General features: G+C 40.4%; 1 protein-coding gene across 3 annotated transcripts in view; it reads left to right on the forward strand.

Annotated features, from left to right (window-relative positions):
• LOC100554261 (NXPE family member 4) overlaps positions 1 to 13,773 on the forward strand; it is a 19,974-nt gene continuing 6,201 nt past the window's right edge. Inside the window, exons 1-7 of one of the 3 annotated variants that reach the window (XM_008122606.3) lie at positions 1 to 1,108; positions 3,072 to 3,188; positions 4,716 to 4,824; positions 5,374 to 6,070; positions 6,698 to 6,759; positions 6,938 to 7,156; positions 11,243 to 11,743. In XM_008122606.3, the coding sequence (XP_008120813.2) occupies positions 3,093 to 3,188; positions 4,716 to 4,824; positions 5,374 to 6,070; positions 6,698 to 6,759; positions 6,938 to 7,156; positions 11,243 to 11,743 (1,684 nt within the window). In that variant the 5' untranslated portion in view covers positions 1 to 1,108; positions 3,072 to 3,092. Of the gene's footprint in view, positions 1,109 to 1,329; positions 2,369 to 3,071; positions 3,189 to 4,715; positions 4,825 to 5,373; positions 6,071 to 6,697; positions 6,760 to 6,937; positions 7,157 to 11,242; positions 13,354 to 13,773 lie in introns of those variants that run through there. The other 2 variants (XM_003228788.4, XM_008122608.3) reach the window with 2 other exon arrangements.

The following is a 13,773-nucleotide window of genomic DNA, read 5'->3' on the forward strand; positions in this document are numbered from 1 at the left end:
GTTTGGGGAAGAGAAAGTTCACAGAGGATGTGAAAGTCATGTTTTGGAATATTTGCAAAAATGCCATATTGAGGAGGAAGCCAGCTGGCTTTCTGACCAGGACACGTGAAGGAATTCCACCTCAACATTAGCAAAAACTTCCTGATGGTAAGAGCTGTTTAACAGTGGGCTCCACTGCCTTGGAGTGCTTTGGGTTTGTTTGTTTTTTTTAACAGAGGCTAGATGACCATCTATTGGGAGGGCTTGGGTTGTGTTTGCCTTCACAGATGGTCCTGGGAGTCATTTCCAGTTATGAATATTATCAGAGCGGAAGCACTTGGTAGCGTAGTTTTGTTCCACACTTTTATACCTCATGTTCATCAATAGTTTGGATACATGCTATTTTTGGACAAGAATCCCCAGGAGGCTGGAGGATTCTGGAAATTGCAGTTCAAAAAAAGGATTGTTTTTGCTGTATTCGCTTTCTGCAAAAAGGGATTCAAATGCCAAAGTAAGAACACAGAGGCTACAGCTGATAATAGGAGCCAACACTTTCCCTTTGTACACACATACGCTTATCTGTCAGAATCAGAAGGGTTTGATGTGGTTGACCTCCTCCCTCAATTGAAATGAAACTACTGAAAAAGTTTGGTTCCAGCTTCATTCTTTTCAGAGCAAACACGTTGGGACTCAAAGAGAGGAGAGCGACATATTTGTCTGTGTGTGTGTGTGTTATTCATGTGAAAAATGTTGCCTTCCGGTCCTGCAAAGCTGTTTCCGTGGCTCAATGCAGCACATTTCCGAAAATCGCAAGCCTACAATCCTGACCTAAGCAAACAGTGTCAGGGTGGTTTTAAGTCCAAAAACGGTCCCATTTGTTCTAGTTGTGGGACTGAGCGCTCTATCGAGTATTTTGGAGATGAGGGGAATTTTCCGGACTCTCCAAGTTATGACCTAGAAGATGATACATAAACACATCATCCACTGACAAGAGTTTTCCGAACTGCCACCTTGGATGAAGCTAGATTTTTTTGGAGCAACTGAGGATGGCGAAAGCGACAAATGGGAGAAGATAGAAGAGAGTTGCTTCTAGCCATTTTGAGGCTCCTTTGAGGAGAGAAAGAGCCAGGTAATAATAATAATAATAATAATAATAATAATAATAATAATAATAATAATAATAATAATAATAATGCTTTCTCAGCCATGGCTATGCAATGAAGTCCACTTGGTGCCACCACTGGAGATGCCAAGGGAAGAGGTAGAAGAGGGTTGCTTCTAGCCATTTTGACGCTCCTTTGAGAAGAGAAAGAGCCAGGTAATAATAATAATAATAATAATAATAATAATAATAATAATAATAATAATAATAATAATAATAATGCTTTCTCAGCCATGGCTATGCAATGAAGTCCACTTGGTGCTACCACTGGAGATGCCAAGGGAAAGATGTGGCTCTGTATGAAGACCTTTTTATTTCAAATATTAGGCTCACAGTTAACTTTGTAAAACTGTTTTAGCTCTGTATGTATTTCAGGAATTTTTAGTCTGATTTCACTTATTGTTCTTTTAGTGTTTTAACTTGTAAGCACCCCACTCTCAGACCTATTACACAGTGTAGAATGGAGATATTTGGAGAGCCAACATGGTGCGATGGTTTGAGCATTAGACTATAATTCTCGAGGCCGGGGTTTGAATCTTTGCTTGGCCTGGGAAACCCACTCTTGGACAAGTCACACTTTCTCGGCCTCAAAGGGAGGCAACGGCAAGCCAAGAATGTTCCTCTTGGGGTCACCATATAGTAGTAATGACTTAAAGGCAAACTGCGGCAACAGTGAGAGCAGGAAGCCTTGTTCTTGGAAGGAGGTGCATCTGCTTGCCTGAAAAACAAACCGAAAGAATACCTCCTGGCTAAAGATTATTGCAGATCCACGTATCCGATCTGGATTCCAGGAAAATAGAGTATCTCTATCCCTCCTCATCATTGGAAAAAGTGAGTTCAGGATCTGCTTTTATGTCCCTACATTTAGGGAGAATCTAGCATTTTTCTGGACTTTGGAGGAGGGAAGCTTGGCTGGGCTTTTTGGCTTCCAGACAAGGACTTTTCAGCATTTCTCCAATCCATGTGACCCCTGCAAAACCGAAACTATCTTTCTTTGCTCTCTTTCTCTGAATGATGACTGGATGGGTGTTATTAGTTTATTTTTACTGAGTCGGAGCTGAGCCTTATCTACTGAAACACTTGGCTTCCTGGCTAGAGAAGAACACCGGGCATCTTTCAAGAGCGAAGAGTCTGCACTCAGTAAACTCTGAAGGCAGCGGGAAAAAGAAGGGTTAGAGCAAACAGATCTAGCCGGAAGCAGAAGGCCTGGAGACTAAATATTTTCAGGTAATCAAGTCAATTGATTGATGGATTGGTTGGTAGATCTGAAATAGGTTTGATGCAAGTTTGATGTGTCCCATACAGAGGTTGGGAGATGGAGAGAAGGGCACAAATGACCACGAAGGTTGGTGATTCCCATCTTTTTGGAATTGTAGCTCCCTTGAAGAACATCTTGTGACCACAGAAAGCAGTGGCCAAATTCAAGGGATGTTCATCAAGGGTAGACCCAACACATAGATTCAAAAGAAGGTGGTGATTCTTTTCTCTTGAGAAGATCATAGAGGAAAACATTCCCTTCTAAGTGTGCTCTTGACATCACAACAGTTTGGTCTATGCTTTCCCACTTCCAGAGCACAAGCAAAGGCTTTGAGCTATGGTTTGGCTTCCCTCAAGTCCATTTCATGTCCTAATATTTGGGGAAGTTATCTTTGGATTACAAATACCAAATTTGGACTACAATTTTGGATTGTAGTCCAAAATGGTAACTGACTCATGCTGTGATCTTCTCGGTAGTAGGGAGATGACTAATGTTCTCAGATTTTCTTCTCATGTGCAAAGGAAAGGTGTTAAAAGCAGGAAACCAACGCTTTTTAAAACAAAGATACTATGATTCTAATGTGAAGTACTGCTGTTGTGTCCAGTCTGCAATTAAACCTGCTGGTGGGGCAATTTTGGCTGCTTCTGGATTCTCTTTTTATTTCGTTTTCAGAGGGATGCCTTGGGTGTTTTGATGCCTGTCATGTCCAGTTGGAAGCATCTTGTCATAGGCTTTGTTCTTGGTGCAGTCACAATCAACATCTACATTCCATTCAGAAAGAGCTGTGAGGTAGGAATCCATGCCCTGTTGGCATTAATAACATCATGTGCAAAGCCTGGACAAGTTGGGATTGCGATGACAATCCCGCGGCTGACATAGCAAGGAGAAAGTGTGATGTAAAGAGGAGCTTTCCCAAGGCCTGTAAAGATCTCCCTTTTGGAGGTACAAATGGAAGCTGAGCAGAAGAAGGGAATTTTTGGGGACCTTCAGTATCCCACCAGCTTGGTGGGATCCTGTTTGGGGAAAATCCTCATTTTCCCAACTTTTTGTATGGGTTTCTAAGCAATTAGCAGAATCTGGGGGTTTCAAAGTCTGAAGAAAAGGCTGGCGCTCTCCACCAACAGTGGTTTGAGTATTTACTCAAGGTTGGCATGTTTGCTTCCCATTGGGTGGTTCTTTCATGTCATTTCATGTTCTTTAACTTTCCTGGTTTTGTTCCGTGGTGTCTAGAATACACAAGAAAAACCCAATAAAAGGCTGTCACCCTGAACAAAGGTATTCACCAATGGAGTTTGGGTATTTACTCAAGGTTGGCATGTTTGCTCCCCATTAGGTGGTTCCTTCATGTCATTTCATTTACTTTAACTCGCCGGGCCTTTTTCAGTTGGGTTCCCGCAAAAGATGAGGAAGAAAGAAGCCACCTTTGCTCCCTTGCTTCAGGCCAAGGGTGTTTAAGCCAGCGGCTGAACTCAAGTGGCAGTTGGGTTCCCACAGAAGTTGAGGAAGCAAGAAGCCACCTTTGGTCCCTTGCTTCAGGCCAAGGCTGTTTAAGCCAGCGGCTGAGCTCAAGTGATAGGTGGGTTCCCACAGAAGTTGAGGAAGCAAGAAGCCACCTTTGCTCCCTTGCTTCAGGCCAAGGCTGTTTAAGCCAGCGGCTGAGCTCAAGTGGTAGTTGGGTTCCCACAGAAGTTGAGGAAGCAAGAAGTCACCTTTGCTCCCTTGCTTCAGGCCAAGGCTGTTTAAGCCAGCGGCTGAGCTCAAGTGGTAGTTGGGTTCCCACAGAAGTTGAGGAAGCAAGAAGCCACCTTTGCTCCCTTGCTTCAGGCCAAGGCTGTTTAACCCTGGACATTTCCCCATTCCAGAGGTCAGCCAGGGATTTGACAGAATCTCATGCCAAGGGGACAGGAAAATCCCCAAGAACCATCAGGAATCTGTCCAGATCCATAAGACTCCTGGTGCGAATCTTAATCAGTTCCCTACCCTGCAGAGGTTTGAAATCCCAGTGGGTCTGTAAAGCTGGTAGTAATCGGTCCATGACAATGGAACTGTATGGTATGAAGTTCCTCCATACCATATCAGGTTCCATCTCTCAACATCCTCTAGCCACAATGACTTGTATTGGGGATTCTGGAAGTTACATCTCAAAAAATAGCTCTTCCATGTTGTGCTAGGAACTCAGCTCTTGGTCTTCCCTCATTCCCATTCCCTATTAATGTTGAATAAAACAGAGCCAAGGGATGGAACCTGGGACAATGGCGTGAAAGGCAATATGTCCCCACATTGAGTTATGCTCTTTTCTTGTCATTATGTCTTCAGTCTGTGTCCCAGATGGAAGGGACCACAAGGCAAGCAGCAAGTGAGCCGCTAACTGCAGACACACTTAAGTGCTCCCAAAGCTTAAAGACCAAACCAGTCCCTGTTTCAGGTATGTATTTCAGGTAACAACAACAACAACTCTTTACTGATTAGTCAATTTTGACCATATCAAAATATGTGAAACATACAAAACGTACACACTTACCTATACATACAGTAAAACCATGTAAAAACAAAGCATCCTGGCCTACTAGACTACCAACCCACTCCTAGGTAGTTGTGCAAATACAGAATAAAAAGATTAAAATTAAAATTAATTATTCCCTTGAGGTAAGGTTTAAGCGGGGGCAAGGGTAAGTAAAACTAGTGGCTTGTCCATAGTAAATTTTAAATTGGGATTTTGTTATTGGCATTAATATCACAGCTGTCCGATTCCATCTTCTCGCAGATGGCCAACGCTTTTTGTGTAAAAAGGGTCAGTTTTAAAATAGGGTTTTTATCTGAACCCTGTAGAAGGATGTGCAGTTTCTCCTTATTCTCTAAATGAGTATGATTCCCCAGCAGAGGCTCTAAATAGAAAGATAACATTGCATTGGATTGCATGCTGTTGGTTTTTCTCTCATTGAATTAATATCTTTCAAAACCCTTGTAATCATAGATGGCAGCAGTAGATGTCTTCCCCTAGAAGATGGACTCTCAGACCAGATCAGAATGGGCTGGATAAAAAAGAGGAAAGAAACCAAAGAAATCCTGGCCAAGCTGGACCACTTGATGCCCCATGTTACTTTTAGTGATATCAACAAGACCACCAGTGCCAAGAACAGCAAGGTCACCATCTTGAACCCAAAAGACTCTTACTGCGTTGGAGACCACTTGATGGTGCAACTGGATTTGTACGATCACTCAGGAAATAGGAAGAACTATGGAGGAGACTTCTTGAGAGCAAGGATCTATTCCTCGAGCCTCAAGGCCGGAGCATCTGGGAATATCAAAGACTTTGGGAACGGGACCTACCTGGTCAATTTCACCTTATTTTGGGAAGGAGACGTCAGAGTCTCCATCTTGCTCATCCATCCCAGTGAAGGTGTTTCCGCGCTCTGGGCAGCAAGAAAGAAAGGCTATGACAAAATTGCTTTCACAGGTAAGTTTTTGAATGGAACTTCTGAATCCACCGCTGAATGTGGATTTAACATGACCAGAAATGCAGAACTGTGCGAGTTTCTCGATGAGCGGGACCAAGAAGCCTTCTACTGCCTCAAACCAAAGCATATTCCGTGTGGAGCTTTAGTTCAATTGAAATCCTACAACAAACCCATCTCCTATCTCACGGACTTGGAGCGGAGTCTTTTAGAGAGGTATTTACTTTTTAGTAATCAACTCAGTCAGTGTTTTATTTTAATATGGTATTGATCTGTATCACTTCTTTTTGGGAATCTTCCAATGGTTCAAGGTCATACTTGTACGGTCAGTCCTCCATATCCATGGATTGAACCAACCATCTTTGGCATGGCAATATTTTATTTTTGTTCCACAGTAAACCTTGATTTTGATATTTTCTGCCAGGGACATCATTTTACTATGCCACTGTATGGCCAATGGACCTTGCTTATCCACAGATTATGGGATCTAAGGAGGGTTCTGAAACCCAACCCTAATGGATACCAAGAGTCCACTGCATTCTACTAATTGCATTTTTCTTCTGATATTTGTTCATTGCTGATGAAAACAACTTTCCCAGAGGAAATCATGGCAATGTTGTGATCTACTTTCCACAGTGTGAAAGGCAAAAGGAAGAGAAGGTTTTTCCTCTCCTGTTCCACATTCAAAATATGGTAGAGTTGGCCAAGATATACTCAAAGTCAAGACCATTTCCCAAATAGGCCCATTCAATCCCAAGAGTTGGGTTTTAACAAAAGCACTCTTGTTGGATTCTTGATACTTTCTTTCACCCTGCTTTTCTTTCATTCTGCTTTTTCTTGAAGGTCCAACATTGGAGTTGAGATCCCTCATAGATTTGAGGAAATCCATGTGCTACAATGTGGAGGTGAGTTGCATTTCCTGGCTTAGGATGGTATCTGGATCAGTGTAAACAAAAGACATTCTGGGGTGTTACGTACTTCCTAGTTCTTGCTTCCAGGGTTCTGGGATTCTCATTGGTGGCTACGGACGCCTTCTTTGTCATGAGCTCATGCAGTCCATTCACCTTTGCTTCCTTTTTCCAGGGAACCAGACCAAGGCAAGTGAGAAATGTAAGTTTGGGATGAGCCCCCAGTTTCCCAGTGGCTTCCTGTGGCAAAACCAGTGGTATCCTCTCTTTTGCAACATGTCCCCTTTCAACACTTTGGAGCAGATCCAGACGTGCTTGAAAGGCAAGCTGGTCTATTTCATGGGAGACTCAACTGTGCGCCAATGGATGGAGAGCCTCAAGACAAGATTGACCAGTATGTTCTCTATTGGGTAATTTTCCTAGGAAGTATTGTTTCCTATAGGACAATCCAAGGTTTCTCAGCCAGGGTTTCTTTTTTAATAGAATTTTTATTGAAGTTTCAAATATTAAATACAGCGAAAGTGTGAGAACATTTTTTTTCGATAGAAAAGGTGAGTGAAAAGGTAGTACAGATCAAGAATAAGAATAAGAGAGAGAGAAAATACCCATCCACATAGTTCATCCTGATCCAAAAAGAAAAGAAAAGAAAAGTTAAAAAAAAGAGATCTTTGACTTCCGTTCTTCCTCCTTGTGCCCTTGATGGTTTGGGTATAAATCCATACCCTCGTTTAGTTCGAAAAAAATTACCCAATAGTATTGTTACAGTTTTTTCTTCTTCCCTTCTTAACACTCCAGTTATATTTCGAAAATGTTTTATTTACTCACGTTTATATAATCCTCAAAGATGAACCAATTGGTCATTCCAAAATTTTGTTTAACCATTGTGTTTTTGTTGGAATTAATTCTTGTTTCCACAATTTTGCAAAAGCCATTCTAGCTGCCGTAGCAAAAAAAGTGAACAGTTTATCTTTGTTGGAATCCTTAAAGAGCTGAAAGTCGAATATTCCTAACAAATAGATTTCTGGTTTCATTGGGAAGTCAATCTGTAATACTTTTTTTGCATTCGCTATGAACCATTTTCCAATATTTCTCTGTTTTGTCACAGGTCCACCATGAATGATAATATGTCCCTTTTTGCTTTTTGCATTTCCAGCAATTATTATCTACAGAGGTTTCTATGACTGGGTGGCGAAAACTTATCGTATATACTCGAGTATAAGCCGACCCGAATATAAGCTGAGGCACCTAATTTTACCACAAAAAAACTGGGAAAACATTGACTCCAGTATAAGCCGAGGGTGGTAAATTTCAGAAATAAAAATAGATACCAATAAAATTACATTAATTGAGGCATCCGTAAGTTAAATGTTTTTGAATATTTACATAAAGCTCAAATTTTAGATAAGACTGTCCAACTCTGATCAAATCATTATTCTCATCTTCAATGTAAATGTGCTTATTTATCCTTTTAATAATAATAGAGTAAAATAATACTAATAATAATAATAATACATACATACATACAGGAAAATAATACAAGTAATAATAAATAGAGTAAAATAATAAATGCAATAATAGTAATAATATCAGAGTGAAATAATAAATGTATTCTTAATAATAATAATAATAATAATAATAATAATAATAATAATAATAATAATAACAATTTGACGAAAAACAACAAGAAAAACTCAGCCGCTCTCAGGACCTAAAGATTGAACTTCAAAGACTCTGGCAGAAACCAGTGCAGGTGGTCCCGGTGGTGATCGGCACACTGGGTGCTGTGCCAAAAGATCTCAGCCGGCATTTGGAAACAATAGACATTGACAAAATCACCATCTGCCAACTGCAAAAGGCCACCCTGCTGGGATCTGCACGCATCATCCGAAAGTACATCACACAGTCCTAGACACTTGGGAAGAGTTCGACTTGTGATTTTGTGATACGAAATCCAGCATATCTATCTTGTTTGCTGTGTCATAATAAAATAATAATAATAATAATAATAATAATAGAGTAAAATAAATGTAATAGTAGCAACAACAATAGAGAAAAATAATAAATATAATAATACCAATAATAATAGAGAAAAATAATAAATGTACCATATATTCCCGAGTTAAGGTGACCCAAATATAAGGATCTTCCCAAATATAAGGATATAAGGATAAGGAACCAGGATCTTCACCCGAGTATAAGCCGAGGGGGGCTTTTTCAGTCTTAAAAAAGGGGCTAAAAAACTAGGCTTATACTCGAGTACAGTAGAGTCTCACTTATCCAACACTCGCTTATCCAACGTTCTGGATTATCCAACGCATTTTTGTAGTCAGTGTTTTCAATATAACGTGATATTTTGGTGCTAATTTTGTAAATACAGTAATTACAACATAACATTACTGCGTATTGAACTACTTTTTCTGTCAAATTTGTTGTATAACATGATGTTTTGGTGCTTAATTTGTAAAATCATAACCTAGTTTGATGTTTAATAGGCTTTTTCTTAATCTCTCCTTATTATCCAACATATTCACTTCGCTTATCCAACGTTCTGCCGGCCCGTTTATGTTGGATAAGTGAGACTCTACTGCAGGGGTCCCCAAACTTTTAAAGCAGAGGGCCGGTCCACAATTCTTCAGACTATTGAGGGGCCGAATTATCATTTGGAAAAAAAATACAAACGAATCCTATGCATACTGCACATGTCTTATTTGTAGTGCAACAACAACAACAACAACAACGAAAGAACAATACAATATTTAAAAATGAAAACAATTTTAACCAACATAAACCTATTAGGATTTCAATGGAAAGTGTGGGCCTGCTACTGGCCAATGAGATAGTCAAGATTGTTGTTTTTGTTGTGTGCCTTCAAGTCATGTCAGACTTTGGCCGAGCCTAAGTCTAAAATTAATTATTTATTTACTACATTTATATCCCACCCTTCTCACCCTGAAGGGGACTCAGAGCAGTTGTATGTACATATTATATTATATTATTAGCATAACACAATATTAGCATTATATATTACTATATTGAACTATACCACTATACTATTATTGTTATGATTGAGCCTCATGGCTCTGTTACTGACAGACGTGGGCGTAAGACTCCTCGGGAGTCAGATACTCTCGAGGAGCGAGAGAGAAAAAGACTGCGAGACATATTTGCAGCACCATCTGACGAAGAATCTTTCGAAGGGTTTACGGAGAGAATGGAGGAGGGGCTGGTTAGCTCAGAGGAGGATGAGATGGATTGGACTCGGGTAAGGGAGGAATTGGGTGCCACTGGCCATGATGGGGCAGAAGATGAATGGGGACCTTCAGGATTAGACCCATGGCTTAGCTGGAGGGATGGGACGGGATCCACAGCTGGAGATGCTGTTGGGCGTAGTCAGAGGTGTTCCAGCTCTGACGAGGAAAGTGATGAGGAAACGCCCGGGTTAAGGAGGACAGCTGACAGTGATGAAGATTTGTAACTGGCATAAAATGGGGCTTGGGAGCAATTGCAAATTGCGTCGGGCAAGGTAATCTGGGCAAACGCTTGGGATCCGTGTGTGTGTGGGACGCTTCCCTGAAGACTTGTGTGCTTTCCTGTGCTGAGACGTAAGTTGATTGGAATCCAAGGTCAGACGGCGGGAGGGATTGTGTGGGCATTTGTTTGTGCAAACCTGTGCTTACTCTTATTAGCTTGACCTTCCGTCGTCTTTCTGACGGACGCCATCTCCTGCTTTGAGAACCCGGACTGAACTGACCACGGCTTGTCTTCCCCCCTTCTTGGACTTGGAAAAACTACAAACGTCTGCTTCTGGCTTTGATCTACGGAACGGAACTGGTCTACTCTACTTCTGCAATCCTTGGCTGAATTGCTCGTGTTGGAGATCCTGTCTACTGTGTGTGTGTGGGAGCGACGCAAGTTACTCTAAGCACAGTGCTGGCAGCAGAGAGGAATCTGCTGCCAATTAGTTGCATTCTTTGTATCTTTTGTTCCTTGGCTTTTGTTCTGTTAATACCTAGGCTGAAGCAAGCAGTTTGTTTTTACCCGGATTAAACTCCGGTTTAATCCGGTTTATCTTTTGAACATTTACTTTTGTCCCTTTTTGCTACTAAAGGCAAAAACTGCCTGGCCCTTGTGTTGTTACGGGCATTTTTGAGTTCTGTAATCTAATAAACTCTGTTACTTTGAATCTTGTGGCGTTCTGTCTTTGACAATTATATAATATGTAATATATAACATATAATTAATATTATTATATGGTATTACTATTAGTATTATATTGTATAACATAAGATTATTATCAATATTATATGTATATACAATATATTATATTATTAAAACTTATATAAAAATATTATATTATAAAACTGAGGGCAGGGGCCAGGTAAATGATCTTGGAGGGCCGCATCCGGCCCCCGGGCCTTAGTTTGGGGACCCCTGCTCTACTGTATATACAGTGATTCAATTTTCTTCTGTTCTCCATTAGGCCTTGTCTATCTTAACATCCATAATAGTGGGAAGCCACAGAAATTCATTGCTGTCGATACTGCCAAGGACATTCAGATCCAGTGGAAAAAACACGGGCACCCTTTCATCGGAAGCCACGAGTACTCCATCAAGGACCACTCCTATATCGCTCGGGATATGGACACCATCTCTGGGGACAAAGACACGGCTGTTGTTATTTCCCTGGGCCAGCACTTCCGCCCCTTCCCCGTTGAGTTCTTCATCCAAAGAGCCATCAACGTCCGCCAAGCCGTCCAGCGCTTACTCCTGAGGAGCCCAAGCACCAGGGTCCTCATCAAGGGAGAGAACACCCGGGAGATGGACACCGACCAGGAGAGATTTAGCGACTTCCATGGCTACGTCCAAAACCTTGCCACAAAAGAACTTTTCCAAGATCTCAATGTGGGTTTCATTGACGCATGGGACATGACAGTTGCGTGCAACACTCAGAAAGTTCACCCTCCGGATTTCGTGGTTTGGAGTGAGATTCATATGTTTTTAAATTATATATGTTAAGACGGTTGTAATCAGAGAAAGCGCGGCAGACTAGAGAGATGTGGACCAGCTAGAAGGTGTCCAGAGAAGGGTGGCCAAAATGGCCAAAGGTCTGGAAGCGAAGACCTTTGAGGAAAACTTTGGGCGCTGGGTATGTTTAGCCTGGAGAAAAGGAGGCTGAGAGAAAGGGGACACGGGAGCCCTGTTTAAATACAGTAGGGTCTCACTTATCCAACACTCGCTTATCCAACGTTCTGGATTATCCAACGCATTTTTGTAGTCAATGCTTTCAATACATCGTGATATTTTGGTGCCAAATTCCTAAATACAGTAATTACTACATAGCATTACTGGCTATTGAACTACTTTTTCTGTCAAATGTGTTGTATAACATGATGTTTTGGTGCTTAATTTGTAAAATCATAACCTAATTTGATGTTTAATAGGCTTTTCCTTAATCTCTCCTTATTATCCAACATATTCGCTTATCCAACGTTCTGCCGGCCCGTTTATGTTGGATAAGTGAGACTCTACTGTATTCAAAAGGAGTTCACACTGAGGAAGGGGAAACCGTGTTTTCTGATGTTCTAGAGCAGGGATCCTCAAACTTTTTAAGCCGAGGGCCGGTCCACAATCCTTCAGACTGTGGAGGGGCCGGATTATCATTTAAAAAAAAAAATACAAACAAATTCTGATGCACACTGTACATGTCTTATTTGTAGTGCAAAAACAACAACAACAACAACAATGAAAGAACAATATAATATTTAAAAATAAAAATAATTTTAACCAACATACATTTATCAGGATTTCAGTGGGAAGTGTGGTCCTGCTTCTGGCCAATGAGATAGTCAAGTTAATTAGGGTTGTTGTTGTTGTTGTTGTTGTTGTTGTGCCTTCAAGTCATTTCAGACTTTGGGCGAGCCTAAGTCTAAAATGTATTTATTATTTATTTATTTACTACATTTGTATCACACCCTTCTCACCCCAAAGGTGACTTAGAGTGGCTTACAAATTATATGTACATACAATATATTACATTATTAGCATAACACAATATTAGCATTATATATTACTTTATTGAACTATACCACTATACTATAATATTATTAGTAATATTATATGTAATATAGAATATATGATTAATATTATTATATGGTATTATTATTAGTGTTATATTGTACAGTAGAGTCTCACTTATCCAACGTTCTGGATTATCCAACGCATTTTTGTAGTCAATGTTTTCAATACATTGTGATATTTTGGTGCTAAATTAGTAAATACAGTAATGACTACATAGCATTACTGCGTATTGAACTACTTTTTCTGTCAAATTTGTTGTATAACATGATGTTTGGGTGCTTCATTTGTAAAATCATAACCTAATTTGATGTTTAATAGGCTTTTCCTTAATGCCTCCTTATTATCCAACATATTCACTTATCCAACGTTCTGCCGGCCCGTTTATGTTGGATAAGTGAGACTCTACTGTATTACATTATAATATTATTATCAATATTATATGTATATACCATATATTATATTATGAAACTGAGGGCGGGGGCCAGGTCAATGACCTCGGAGGGCCGCATCCGGCCCCCGGGCCTTAGTTTGGGGACCCCTGTTCTAGAGACTAGGACACAATCCATGGAGCCATGGATTCAAATAGCAAGAAAAGAGATTCCACCTAAACATTAGGAAGTACTTCCTGATGGTAGGGGACCGCGGTGGCACAGTGGGTTAAACCAATGCAGTTCGAAAACATGCAAATGTGAGTAGATCAATAGGTACCGCTCCGATCTACAAATAGTACAGTAGAGTCTCACTTATCCAACATAAACGGGCCGGCAGAACGTTGGATAAGCGAATATGTTGGATAATAAGGAGAGATTAAGAAAAAGCCTATTAAACATCAAACTAGGTTATGATTTTACAAATTAAGCACCAAAACATCATGTTATACAGCAAATTTAACAGAAAAAGTAGTTCAATACGCAGTAATGTTATGTTGTTATT

The sequence above is a fragment of the Anolis carolinensis genome, unplaced genomic scaffold (assembly GCF_035594765.1).
Source record: "Anolis carolinensis isolate JA03-04 unplaced genomic scaffold, rAnoCar3.1.pri scaffold_8, whole genome shotgun sequence".
Lineage (NCBI taxonomy): Eukaryota > Metazoa > Chordata > Lepidosauria > Squamata > Dactyloidae > Anolis > Anolis carolinensis.